Source organism: Podarcis vaucheri (genome assembly GCF_965113315.1).
Source record: "Podarcis vaucheri genome assembly, chromosome: 14".
NCBI lineage: Eukaryota > Metazoa > Chordata > Lepidosauria > Squamata > Lacertidae > Podarcis > Podarcis vaucheri.
Genome location: NC_138752.1, coordinates 6,851,712 through 6,864,645, shown reverse-complemented (window position 1 = coordinate 6,864,645; position 12,934 = coordinate 6,851,712). Strand labels below are relative to the sequence as shown.

Here is a 12,934-nt window from a genome sequence, read left to right as displayed (position 1 = left end):
TCAGTACAGCATGTGTAGTAATGAAAAAGGCAGGCAGTAGGGAGGAATGAATGAAGAGAGAAAAGACAGCCTTTATGAATCTGGTGTGTCTATATTTACAGTGCTGTGGGTGGCTTTGGTTCTCTGTAGACGAGGATATCTAATAAGTGACATAATTGCATACCATATCCAGTGCAACTCAAATATTGCATTTTTCCGTGTAAGACAATGGTTTTAGCTAAAAAAAAAATAGTCAAAAATTGGGAGTCATCTTATACACAGATGGTGAATGCACAGGGGTTAAAAAAAACCAACACACTCTTGCTTGCCAGCCGGCCAAAAAAAACGGGATAATTTAGCTCAGGCAGCAAGCAGGCATGCACACTCTGTGGAGCCCTACAGCAAACCCGGAAGAGCAACCAAGCTGACGCGAAGCGAGCAACGAAAGAAGCAAGGCAAACCCACTAACACACACCCAATCCCAATGCTCTCATGATCCAATGCTTGCAAGCCCTCTGAGCCCAGAGAGGGGAAAGAGATACCACAAAGCAGGAGCAAGCAGACCAACGATGCACAAACACACCAACAGCTGATGGGGTGGGATGGAGGGCGCGGTGAATGAAGGGCTGGATGGGCTGCCCTGGTGTGGTAAAGCACGTATGAGCTTAGCCTCACCAGCACAAGGAGAAGTAGATCTTGGAATTAGATCTTGGAGCACACACAAACAAGCTGCACACACTGCACAGAACTGTTTTGTGGTTAAGGGGTGCTAGCCCCAGTTAAATCAGCTTGCAAACGTCCAAGGATTAAACCCAAACCAGCACCCATGCCCCTAATTCACTCACTCACCCAGCCACCCCAAAAACGACAGTCACTCTCCATACAGCACATGCAAGATTCACCAATCACTGACCCTGCACACTCCTTCCTGGGGAGCCTGGAAATAATGTGGATGTGACTGCCACCATGCAGCTGTTTAAGTTCCCTTCCTCAGTGTGGTGCTTCGAGCCATCTCTTACTGCTCAGGTTGATTGAAGGCTAGGATGCTAGCAAAGGAAAGGGAATGTGAGGTTGAGCAGGTAGGGATGTCCCCAGCTGCAAGGTTGTAAAGTCTGCAACAACAGGCGACAATCCAAGCAGAGCCAAATTAAACCAATTAAGAAAATAAACTGAGCAGCTAAATCCAGAATGTTGATTTCTCAATTTTGGGTTGAAAGAAATAGGGATCATCTTATACATGGGGGTGTCTTATACATGGAAAAATACATGTCTTATACATGGAAAAATACATGTCTTATACATGGAAAAATAGTGGTTATCACAACTGTGTAAAGCAATTCATTCGTATTTTCATGATATGCTTGTATGACAAGATACAGGCAGCCCCCCATTTATGCACGTGCAGTATGTGTGTGAGTGTATATACATGCATTGTGCCGAACCTGGAAGCAATATAAATATGTCACTAAATTGTCACTAAAAGGATGGAATGGTGGCAGAGTGTCGTTTTTTTCAGTGTGTTGCAATTATACTCTATTTCACTGATGCACATGGTGCCTCGGAATGTAATCCCTGCGTAAATGGGGGGCTGCCTGTACCTTGTCATACAAGCATATCATGAAAATACGAATGAATTGCTTTACACAGTTGTGATAACCACTAGCATAAATGGTTTTTTAAAAAGATTGGATAAATAAATGTGTGTAAGGTGGTGGTAATGAAGCAGTACAAAGCCTATTAACAATGACGGCCAGAATTCCAATTGGGTAAAATGGATGTCTATTTCTTGATTACAAACGCTGTGAATAAACAGGATGGGAATTGGTATCACAACCTGTTTCTCTTGGGTGTACTTCTTATCAATACTGAAAGATAGAAAGCGAAGAGATTTTTTTTCTATCATAACAAGCATAGAATCATAGAATTGTATAATTTGAATTGGAAGGGACATCTAGTCTAACCCCCTGCAACATCTGTGACAGGTGATCATCCAACCTCTGCTTAAAATCCTCCAGTGAAGGAGAGTCCACCACCTTGCAAGGGAGTCCATTCCACTATTGAACAGCTCTTATCATCAAAAAGTTCTTCCTGGTGTTTAGTCGGAATCTCCTTTCTTATAGCTTGAATCCTACCTTCCAGAGCAAGAGAAAAACAAGCTTGCTCTGTCTTCCATGTGATAGAATGATGGTATACATCTAATTTCCCTCAATCTTTGCATTATATTATATAGTCTGTGCTCTTTCTTTCTGCTGTTAGGTATGGGAGAACGAACGGGTGCTGCATCTTGGGGAGCAAGTGGTCAATCAAGTCCTTCATATGAACCTACAAGGGTAAGAGTATAATTTGACTACAGTTGATTATAGGCAGAAGTATGGCTAACAAAAGAGCATTTATTGTATATGCATACGGTCTGTGGTTCAGAGGTGGTACCTAAAACTAATCTATCAGCAGACAAGAAAACATTAGTAGGCAATCTTCCTGCCCATACCTGTATCTTGCAGGATTGCTTGAGTGGTGAATTGATGAACATCTTTGCACAAATTAATTATTAATTGCATTTTTAAAGAATTTCTTTAAAGAAAATGATTATTTATCATCAGTGATGGAAACCAATCTAGATATGCAGGAGATCTGGGCTCGCCCCTTCCCCCTCTCTGCAGTTACCTGAGTAAAATCTGTTCATGGAACAGCTTGCCACTTTCTGCAAAATATCCAGGTACCCAGGCAGTCACCACCCGTCTCTACATTACAGTTACAGACATTTTAAAAAGTGGCAGATCCTGTTCATGGATCTCCTGTAATGTATTTAAGATACAATAAAACTATAAAGTTTTTAACAATAGTAGCCTTTGTTAATTCCAGTTATTTTAAATATAATACAGTGTGAACATAATGCTCTACAGAATCAGTAATATAGTATGCACATTTAAAATAGTTTAATAAATGTTAAATAAAAGATCACAGTTGTTTGCTTGAGGGGAAATGATTACCTTTTTACTTTGAGTTAGGATACGTCAGGAGGGCAGGGGTGGGGAGCCTCTGGACATGAAGATGTTGTTTTAGCCCAATTGCTAATAACCCTGGCCACCATGGCGAGTGGTCAGGAATGATGAGAGTTTTAGCTTAGCAGCATATGGAGTGGCACAGGTTCTCCACCACTCCTGTAGAGCAGGGGTGGGCAACCTAAGGCCCGGGGGCCGGATCCAGCCCAATCGCCTTCTCAGTCCGGCCTGCGGACGGTCCAGGAATCAGCGTGTTTTTACATGAGTAGAATGTGTGCTTTTATTTAAAATGCATCTCTGGGTTATTTGTGGGGCATAGGAATTCGTTCTTTTCTTTTTCAAAATATAGTCCGGCCCCCCACAAGGTCTGAGGGACGGTGGACTGGCCCACAGCTGAAAAAGGTTGCTGACCCCTGCTGTAGAGTGTCCTCTATACTTCAGTGAGATCAAGAGACAAAATTGCACCAGTGGCTGAATTAGAGAGAGCTTTGCATTCCAGGGGTAGGCAAAAATTGCAAGCGCAAGGGGCGTCATATCTGACATAGGCACATCTTTTTCTTGCTTTTGTTATATTGGGCAAGACACAGTTTGAGATGCTGGCTTTGCATTGTTAAGATACAAGAGATTTTCCCCTGCCATATGGCAGATACTTGTGCATCCATTGAGCATTAGTTTAAAATGTCAGAGACTTCGGTGTGCTATGTGACAGAAGGTACTGACTGCTATAGACATGCAGATGGTCCCTGGGTGTCTTGTCTCTTCCTGTTCTAAGTTCAGTCCTTGTCTCCTCTAAAATGAATTGAGATCCTGTGAGGTTACTCCACTGTGTTAACCTTGTTGTTTATGTTGCCTTTATTTATTTATCTAACCCTCTTTTAAAGTCATTGAAATTGATGGCCATCACTGCATTGTTTGGGAGTGAATTCCACAGTTTAGTCCATTTCCTAACATTCCCTAACATGGAATTCAATATTTTCACAGCTGCTGTACCTCATTGACCATCCACTGTGATCCCAAGGTCTCATCTCTGGTCAATCACCAGCAGTTCAGACTCCCTGAACTGTGTATATGTAAAATGAGGATTTTTGCCCCGATGTCTTTTTTCTTTTTAATGTACAAACCACTTTGATATGTTTTGTAATTTAGCAGTATATAAATACTTTTATAAATACATGATCATCACTTTACACTTGAATTGAATTGAGTTTACTATTTTACTCTCCATTCACCCAGTTGGGTGAGATAAGAACATGAAGAAGAAGAGTTTGGATTTGATATCCTGCCTTTCACTCCCCTTAAGGAGTCTCAAAGCGGCTAACATTCTCCTTTCCCTTCCTCCCCCACAACAAACACTCTGTGAGGTGAGTGGGGCTGAGAAGTGTGACTGGCCCAAGGTCACCCAGCAGCTGCAGGTGGAGGAGTGGGGAAGCGAACCCGGTTCACCAGAATACAAGACTATCGCTCTTAACCACTACACCACACTGGCTCCAGCTTGCTGGCTCAGGCTGATGGCCCGTCTAGTCCAGCATCTTTTTTCTCACAGTGACTATCCGGATGCCTGTGGGAAACCCACAAGCAGAACCTGAGCACAAGAGCACTCTGCCTTCCTGTGGTTTCCAGAAACTGGTACTCAGCAGCATACTGCATACTGCTGCTGACAGTGGAGGCAGAGCGCAGCCATTGTGACTAGTAGCCACCGATAGCCTTCTCCTCCATGAATTGTCTAATCTCCTTTTAAAGCCATCCAAGTTGATAGTCATCACTGCTTTCTGTGGGAATGAACTCCGTAGCTTAACTATGTGTTGCATGAAGAAGTATATTTCCTTTTTATATGTCCTGAATCTTCCAACATTCCCCTTCATTGGATGTTCATGAGTTCTAGTGTTGTGAGTGAGGGAGAAAAACTTTTGTCTATCCACTTTCTCCATTCATGGATAATTGTATAAACATCTATCATGTCAGCTCTGACTTGCCTTTTTTGTAAACTAAAAAGTCCCAAGCACAGCATCAACCTTTCCTCATAAGAGAATGCTCCATCCCCATCATCGTTTTATTAGCCTTTTGCTGAATACTTTCCAGCAGTACAATATCCTTTTTGATGTGAGGTGACCACATCCTTTTGGAATTCCTCACAATCACTTTTTGTTTTTATATCCCTGAACAGTTTGGTGATATCAGTAAGGCTGGCTATCCCACTGCTCCTCCTAATTCCATATCTGTTATCAAAACAATTTTGTTGACTGCAGAGACACCTGGAAGGCAATTGCATTTCTTTACAGACATGTTTTCAGTTGCTTCTGAGGGCAATTAGAGTTTTGTAGTCTCTAGAGGAAAATGTGCCTAGTTTCTCTCAAGGTCCATTGTGCCAGGGTTATTCCAATGTTGCTTCTACAGTGCAATATTCAGGGACTTCATTCAAACAATTCATAAAGAATTGTTTTAGTTTGTATACTCCAGATTTGTGATTATTACTACTTTTTCACGTTCAAGACAGAATTGGTTCAGCCAGGGTGGTGGTTTGTGTGACAAAACAAGCCTGCTAATTTCTCATGTGAGGGACTGCACAGGGACCATGAAGAAAACAGGGTTGCTTACCTCTAGCTGTTCCTAGAACGAACCCTTTTCCAGTCATATGTCACACTTTCTTGCTCTATCATATGGACTCTGTCTCAGGTCCAGGTGGTAATATCTATTAAGGGTGCCTGTACTATGGAGAGGGTGAACAGAGTGTCCCTTGCTTTTGCGCAAAGCACATGGCTGAAAGCAGGGGAGCTCCAACCCTTCCTTTTAGAACTTCTGGAAGGTTCCACCTCTTGTCCATGTGCAAATGCAGCTCCATATATAGGAGTGCGAAACAAACTACCAAACACTTGAACAGTTCAGTAAGCAACCTTTTTGTTGTTGTTGTTAAGCATAATCATGAAATGCCAGACTTTTGTTTTAAAGTGAGGTACAATATGAAAAATTTTTGGGGAACAAATGTTATTTTAATTTTGCCCTAATTTTTCTGAATATTTCCTTGCTTACAGGAAAATGGTGGCCTCCTTGGAAAAAGCTCAGATCTCTCAACAGCTCTTGAGAAGCTGAAACATGAGGAGGTGGGATTTGTTTTCTCTGTAATTATTTGCGTGCATCTGGGGTTCTAAAGTGAAAAAGATGGTTCTCAAAAGTTTGAGTTGCTCAAAGGTGGGTTCAAAGTTCTAGTAGTAGAAAGGCTTGTGCAGCAGACAGCCACAGACTCTTCTCTTAGCAGCAGAAATGTATTATTGCAGCCATCTAAACTACTATGCTAAGCAGGGAAGCTGCAGAGCACAGGCAAGGGACACAGTGCACCTCTGGCTATAGACACTTCATCTCCATCCTCCTCTCTTCATAGGAAGAACTCTGGTGTACCCTGCTTTAGTCTTCTTCAAATACCAGTGTTATGTTATGTTACCAGTCCACAGATCCTTGTCAGCAGCAGGTTGCATACATCACTGGGTGTGTGCAGGATTTTGTATGCACAGCTGGGTGGGGCTGGTAGACACAGTGTAAGTTTAAAAGGGGCAGGTTGTTTCAGAAGGGACGGTATGAGTTTAGAGGAGAGGCCACAGAGCACCTGCTTTGCATACAGCAGTTTCCAGATTCTAGTTCTGGCATCTCTAGTCAAAAGGTTCAGACCACTCTCGCTCTCCAGGCTTCAGGAGAGCCCCAGCGCCAGCCCCACAAGGTCGGGGGACAGAGGGAGGCGGAACGCCGCCACCCCGCTGTCTCCCGAAGTGGTTTGGAGGCTGACGGCGGGGAGAAGAGCGCGTGCGTCTCCCTGCTGTCCCCAGACCTGATCTCAAGGCGGGCGGTGGGGAGAAGAGCGCTTCTCCCCGCTGCCTGCCCCACCAATCCGGGGACAACAGGGAGACGCAGCGAGTCTCTCTGCTGTCCCCGGACCTGATCTCAAGGCGGGCGGCAGGGAGAAGAGCGCTTCTCCCCGCTGCCTGCCCCACAAGCGCCTGGGGGGGAAATAATTTTTTTTTTCTTTATTTCCCCCCCCCAAAAACTTGATGCGTCCTATGGGCCGGTGCGTCCTATGGGGAAAAAAATACGGTAAATGTGTACACCGCACTATGCCCAAAGCCTTCAGGTTGGTTCACAACATAAATTCTAGGCTAGATGGACAAATAGTCTGAACATCAGCAAATTCTTACATTCCAAGACAAAGGCCCAAATACAGAAACTTTTAGGAACACTGAATAAATGATCCATGCTTCTTCATTTTTATTCCACATATAACAAAGTTTTCTCAGTGAAGTTTGCAAAATATCACTTTTAGAAACAACAATAAGACATGTAATGTAATAATTGGTATAATGAATTAAAACAACTCTTGAGTTGTTAAGCATGGAGGATAAAACAGTAAAGCTAAGAACATGATCTAAAATCTTGCTGGGTCTCACAAAGTCTGGAAAATAAAAAGGGTCTTGTTGGCACCAAAAAGTTAAAGGTCAATATCAACACTGATTTGTGCTTGGAAATAGTCTGGGAGCCATTATAGGGATTATAAATTTGTAGAACCCAACCCCGTTTGGTTACCTTTCGGCCATATTTGAGACCAGCTGAAATTTTTGGACCATATCCAGTCTGTTCCTTGTACAAAATACTGCAGTATTCCACACAAGAGGTTACCAGGATGTAACCAAGTGAAGCAAGGCTATACCTGGTCAGCTAGTCGTATACAGTGATACCTCGGGTTAAGTACTTAATTCGTTCCAGAGGTCTGTGCTTAACCTGAAACTGTTCTTAACCTGAAGCACCACTTTAGCTAATGGGGTCTCCCGCTGCCACCGTGCCACCGGAGCATGATTTCTGTTCTCAACCTGAAGCAAAGTTCTTAACCTGAAGCACTAGTTCTGGGTTAGCGGAGTCTGTAACCTGAAGCGTATGTAACCTGAAGCATATGTAACCCGAGGTACCACTGTAGCTGGAATATACTCCTGGAACTATGATATACAAAATGTCTGGTATCAGTTGCATGCAAGAGTCCTTTTTCACCAACTGATCTGTGGCTAAGACCTCATTCTTTACTTTACAGTTCACTAGTTTCTAACTTCAAGGCTTTACTGGCTGCAGGTTGTGCTCAGTGGAGGTGGTAGAAATGTCACCTAATGGAAAAGGCATTCTGAAGCACAGTTTTGTGGGTACAGTTCGGGTGGCTTGTGTTTTTATCAATAGTTACTTGAGAAGCCTGCCAACTGTTTCTTAGAAACAATTTCCTTCCCAATCTCCCTTATCTTAATGGCTTTCTCAGGAACTCCCTGTCCCTGAGGGGGTGCTACAGAAGGGGCTCCTGTGACTGACTGGTTTTCTTCTACACTCATCCCCCACGATGAATGCGTTCGTTTCCCAGTCTTTCCCACCCTGTGTTAGCTGTTTTTTGAGTTGTGGAACCCTCTGAGTAGAGAGCCATATGGATGTTATGTTTTGTGGAGAGCCAAGCACACTGTTCATACTACATTTACAAGCTTATTACTTTATTTTAGTAATATCTGAAGTTCATCAGTAATGGTGAGTGGGAAGGGGAATATAGACAACTATGAGCGCCTCATTTTAAATTTAGACGCTCATTTTAATGTTTTATTTCAAAGACTGTCAACCAGCTTTTGTTGATTGTTTTTAAACTTCATTTCCTCCAGGCTGTTTATAATAGCTAGGCTCCTGTCTTTATTTGCATGCTTTTCTCCCTCTCTAGCAAAGCCGATAATGCTAGTTTTAATATTGTGCATTGTTTCTCCTGTGTTAACATGCCATTGCTAACTAGGATGACTCTAGAACACAACTGTATTCTTTAGCAAAGCTTCAGCAGTATTTAGTGGCTTCAGTTAGCTATAGATGGTGATTCACTTCTCCCCACTGTTGGTGTTTTATTTTTGGTTCTTAAAAACTTGAGAGTTGTGACTTGTTACTTTGAGTCTTGCTGCGTTAATTAGATAAAAGATCAAATCATTAGAAGATTTTGCTTGATATATGGTGTACTCTGCAAGTTATTTTGTTCAGCTAGTGTCTTATAATATTCTTCTGTACTTGAATATAAAATAAACTGCAGTCAGTGACCTTGGCTAGGAGCCTCTCATTTCCTGGGCAGCTGCTGCTACTTGCTGGCTGTCTGACAGATGGGGCCAGGTCATGGATACCGGAGGACACCCTTGTAGTCATAAGCAAGTTGTAAATGTCACTAAGATTTTTTCTGAATGTCTATCACATGTGTATCGCTGATTCTGAAGTAGGTAAAGTGAGTAATCTTCTGGGGCTCCCAGAAGATAAATGCTCAGGCAGTATAGCAGAAAGTTGTGACATGCATCTATAAGCAGTTGTAGGAATCTGACAGATATTTAGCCCTTAGTTACTAGCCCTTTGGTTGAACTGACAGCAGCCTGCAAAGATAGGGAGGCCTATTTCAGCCCCATTAATGTCGTCTTGAATTCAAGCCCACAGCCTGGAAAATGATGAATGTTCAGTGATTGATGATTTCAGAGCCCTTAGGGATTCTGGGTGGTTTCTTATTGCTGCAGGCCAGAGCAATTTACTCTCTTGCTTGAGCCTGTCTTAGAAGTTGTTTAATGCTTCAATGCCAAGAGATTTAAAGAACCTGGTTATGTGACATTCTAACCAAAACATCAGTAAATATAAAAATTATGTTTCCTCCCCTTCCAAATCCTATGCCCTCAAATTCTGATCTGAGAAGAAGGTACCTCCCCACTCTTGTACAATGAAACAGAATAGCAGCAATTTGTAGATGCTTCCTGTCACCATCCCTGAAGTTATTTAACAATTTTTTTACACCACTTGATTGGAGTAAAACCTAAGCAGCTTATAAGAGATATTAAAATTACCAATAAAAAAACTTTTAAAAGCTAAAAACCTATACAATAATTACGGTAAATTAACAGTAAAAAAGATTAAAACATCTGTAACAAAGCTCTGAGCCCAGCTTTGGCTGGGGAGGGCGGAATATAAATAAAATTATTATTATTATTAATGTCTCAATAGGCTTGTCTAAACTAAAATGTTCTATGCAGGCACCAAAAATAGTACACCGACTATCAGCTATTGCACCTACTTGATGCAGATAGGCAGGGAGTTCCAAAGCAGATGTGCTGCCACACGAAAATATTTTGTTTTCTTAACAACCGTGGAACAAGTACCTGTAACAGCGCCAGTTCTGCAGATTGAAGCAGTATGTATGGGTCAGATGGCGGGGAGGAGACAGTGGGTGGGGAGGAATAAATGTGGCTAGCAAAATATGAATTACATGGACTTAGGCTTAACTGCACTTGAGGATGAGGCTTGGATTCTGTTCATATTATATTTTCTCCCTGAGTTTGAATTTGCAAAGATAGCAGGAGCAGGCCATTGGCGCTATTCCCATCCTGCCTCACTACAGGTGGTGTTGAACCACCCCTGAAGGTCTTGGTGACTGCTGCATGCTTTATAATTCCACGATTGTGGAAGTAATGTGCTGAAATAAATGTGTTTGGTGACTTCTTCTGTGGTGAGGAACAGGCTAGAAATCCCTGGGAGGTGGGGAGAGCACATGGTCCCTGGGCCCAATCCCAGAGTTTCTCTGGATGATACAGTCTTGATAGTACCATGTGCTATATATATTATAAGATTCCAAATCAACAGGTAACTTCATGTGGCTATGTGGCATTCAAAATAGTGAAATTCCTTCTCTAAATCTGTCATGATGCCATAATTTCAGCCACTGCTAATTAATTTCTAGGAACTTTTCTGCTTGTAGATGTGGCTAGACCTGAATCTCAAAATTTGCGTTCAGGACACTTTGTGAGCCTTGCAATCAAATTATTATTATTATTATTATTATTATTATTATTATTATTATTATTATTATTATTATTATTATTATTATTATCAAACCCTTTGGAGCCTCTTCTTTTGAAGTTCATTTATAGTGTTGTTTTTCTTGTACAATTAAAGGGAAAAGGGAGTTTACGAAGTGCTAAGAGGCTCAGCATTTGTGTGTTTGTTGTGATTTGCAGATTTGAAGACCAACCCACTGAAGAATGACCGACTGTATCTCTGCATTTAATTAGAAGAGTATCTTTGAACTCAATTAGTAGTGCTGCCCAATAATCTGTTAAATACTCTGTTCTTTTCCCATAGGGTTTTACAGACAGCCCTCATTATGGTGATCACTTGAATGATAGTCGATTAGGCCCCGATGAAGGATTGTCCCCGACACCTTTCATGAACTCAAATCTGATGGGTAAGTAGGTAATTATTTGTGAGTAGCCCATCAAAGCCCCTCTGGCTTTGAGATATTTTTCTTCCCATTTAGTAGATGGATAGTAGTTCCTGTAAACATAAGGTATTTGCACTTCACATTTGCTTTACAGGGCAACTTCTTAGTCTAGGGATTTTATACTGCTTTGTGAAAGAGGCCAAACCACCAACAGTAAATCTAATATGTATCTTTGTTCTGTTGCTTTGAAAAGTATTTGAATGCTTTCTATTACGCTTTATCAAAACTTGGAACTGCTTTTTCTGTTTTTCAAAGTATAGTTACATCTTGATGATTTAGTAACAGCAATTCCAGCCAAAAAAGGCACAACGAAGATGAACAAGAGCTTTCGTGAGCTAGGGTCCACTTCATCCTGTGTGTTGTGAAGATGGCTAAGAGAATGCTTAGCTGTTGGATAGGTTGTTTTCTTTGTCTTAAAATGCTGCTTTAATTGCTTTCTTTTTTGTGTGACCTAAATGTAGCAATTGCACTGATTTGTAGAATATATGTTGAGGCAAGTTGGTTTAGCTTTTTCCTGTAGCCTAGGAATTCTTCATAATGTTACTTCGTCTGCTAAACTGATGTTGTCTGGTGCATGTGACCTATTTGTGTTCTTGATGATATTGTCCTTTTAAGACACTGCCACACTAATCTAAGTAGATTACATAAATCCAAATCCTGGTGGTCTTCTGTAGATCTTTCCATTTTACCTTTGTTTTCTGCTTTAGTCTTCCACAAACAGAGAAACAAATGGCTGGGTTGCTCAAAGTACGTTCATAAGCAGAGCTGACCATCAAATGCCTGTTCCATGGCATGAAATCTTAACAGTAGCAACATTTACTCCAAAGCTAGCATCCTGTTTGGAAATCCCCCTCCCCCATTCATGGTAAGAGTGGGAGTTGTTTAAAGCCTCACAAACATCATCCCTGCTGACCTCCCCAAAGATAGAAGAACAGTGTCTAAACCAGAAGATCTTGAAGTTAGGTGAAATTCTTGATTATAATTTTGTGCTTCATACTCTGAGGAATTTACTTCCCATCATCCCTGCTACATTTGTCATACATGTCTTTTGCTACATTTATTTTCATACTCTTGCCTGGCAGCAGGTGAAATTTTTCTTTAGGCTGCTGTTCGTATTATAAGATTGTATGACAGCTTTAAGTGGAAGGCTGTATTGATGTTTATGTTTACTTTTTAATATAAATGTCATTGGAGTTGTGAGATATTCTTAGAAAGGCGGTTGATGTGTTTTACAATATTACAGCAAATTTGATGCTGGCTGCATTTCTTGTACCAGAGTCTCAGACTGTTTGAGGCTCCAGTTTTTGGTGATTTGAGCTTGATGATTTGCTCACCCTTGCTCAACTGGAGTACAACAATTGCTTTTCACAGTTCTTTAAACTATACAGTATTAGAACTGAGATAACAAACATATTTCATAATTTCTGTCCTGGCGTACAAGCACTATTAAAAACAGAGAATTATGTGTCAACGGGATATTGTTTCTGTATATCATATTCAGCCATAAGCATGTTTGCTTGAAAAGATAGCAGATTATGAATTGCCACTGTCTTTGATGATGGAGCTATTAAACACTTTAATTATCTTGTACATTGCAGGAGCTAGAAATTTTGTCTAACAAGAGTTGATAGTGATTCAGTAATGAACAATTTGCTGTGGA

The 12,934-nt window shown here is 41.4% G+C and overlaps 1 protein-coding gene across 15 annotated transcripts in view; it reads left to right on the top strand.

The window, feature by feature from the left end:
* TCF12 (transcription factor 12) overlaps nucleotides 1–12,934 on the top strand; it is a 143,758-nt gene that overhangs the window by 46,925 nt on the left and 83,899 nt on the right. For all 15 annotated transcript variants that reach the window (XM_082198458.1, XM_082198465.1, XM_082198460.1 and 12 more), the window contains exons 4-6: nucleotides 2,236–2,309; nucleotides 6,011–6,079; nucleotides 11,136–11,238. In XM_082198458.1, coding sequence (XP_082054584.1) covers nucleotides 2,236–2,309; nucleotides 6,011–6,079; nucleotides 11,136–11,238 — 246 coding nt within the window. The remainder of the gene's footprint in view (nucleotides 1–2,235; nucleotides 2,310–6,010; nucleotides 6,080–11,135; nucleotides 11,239–12,934) is intronic.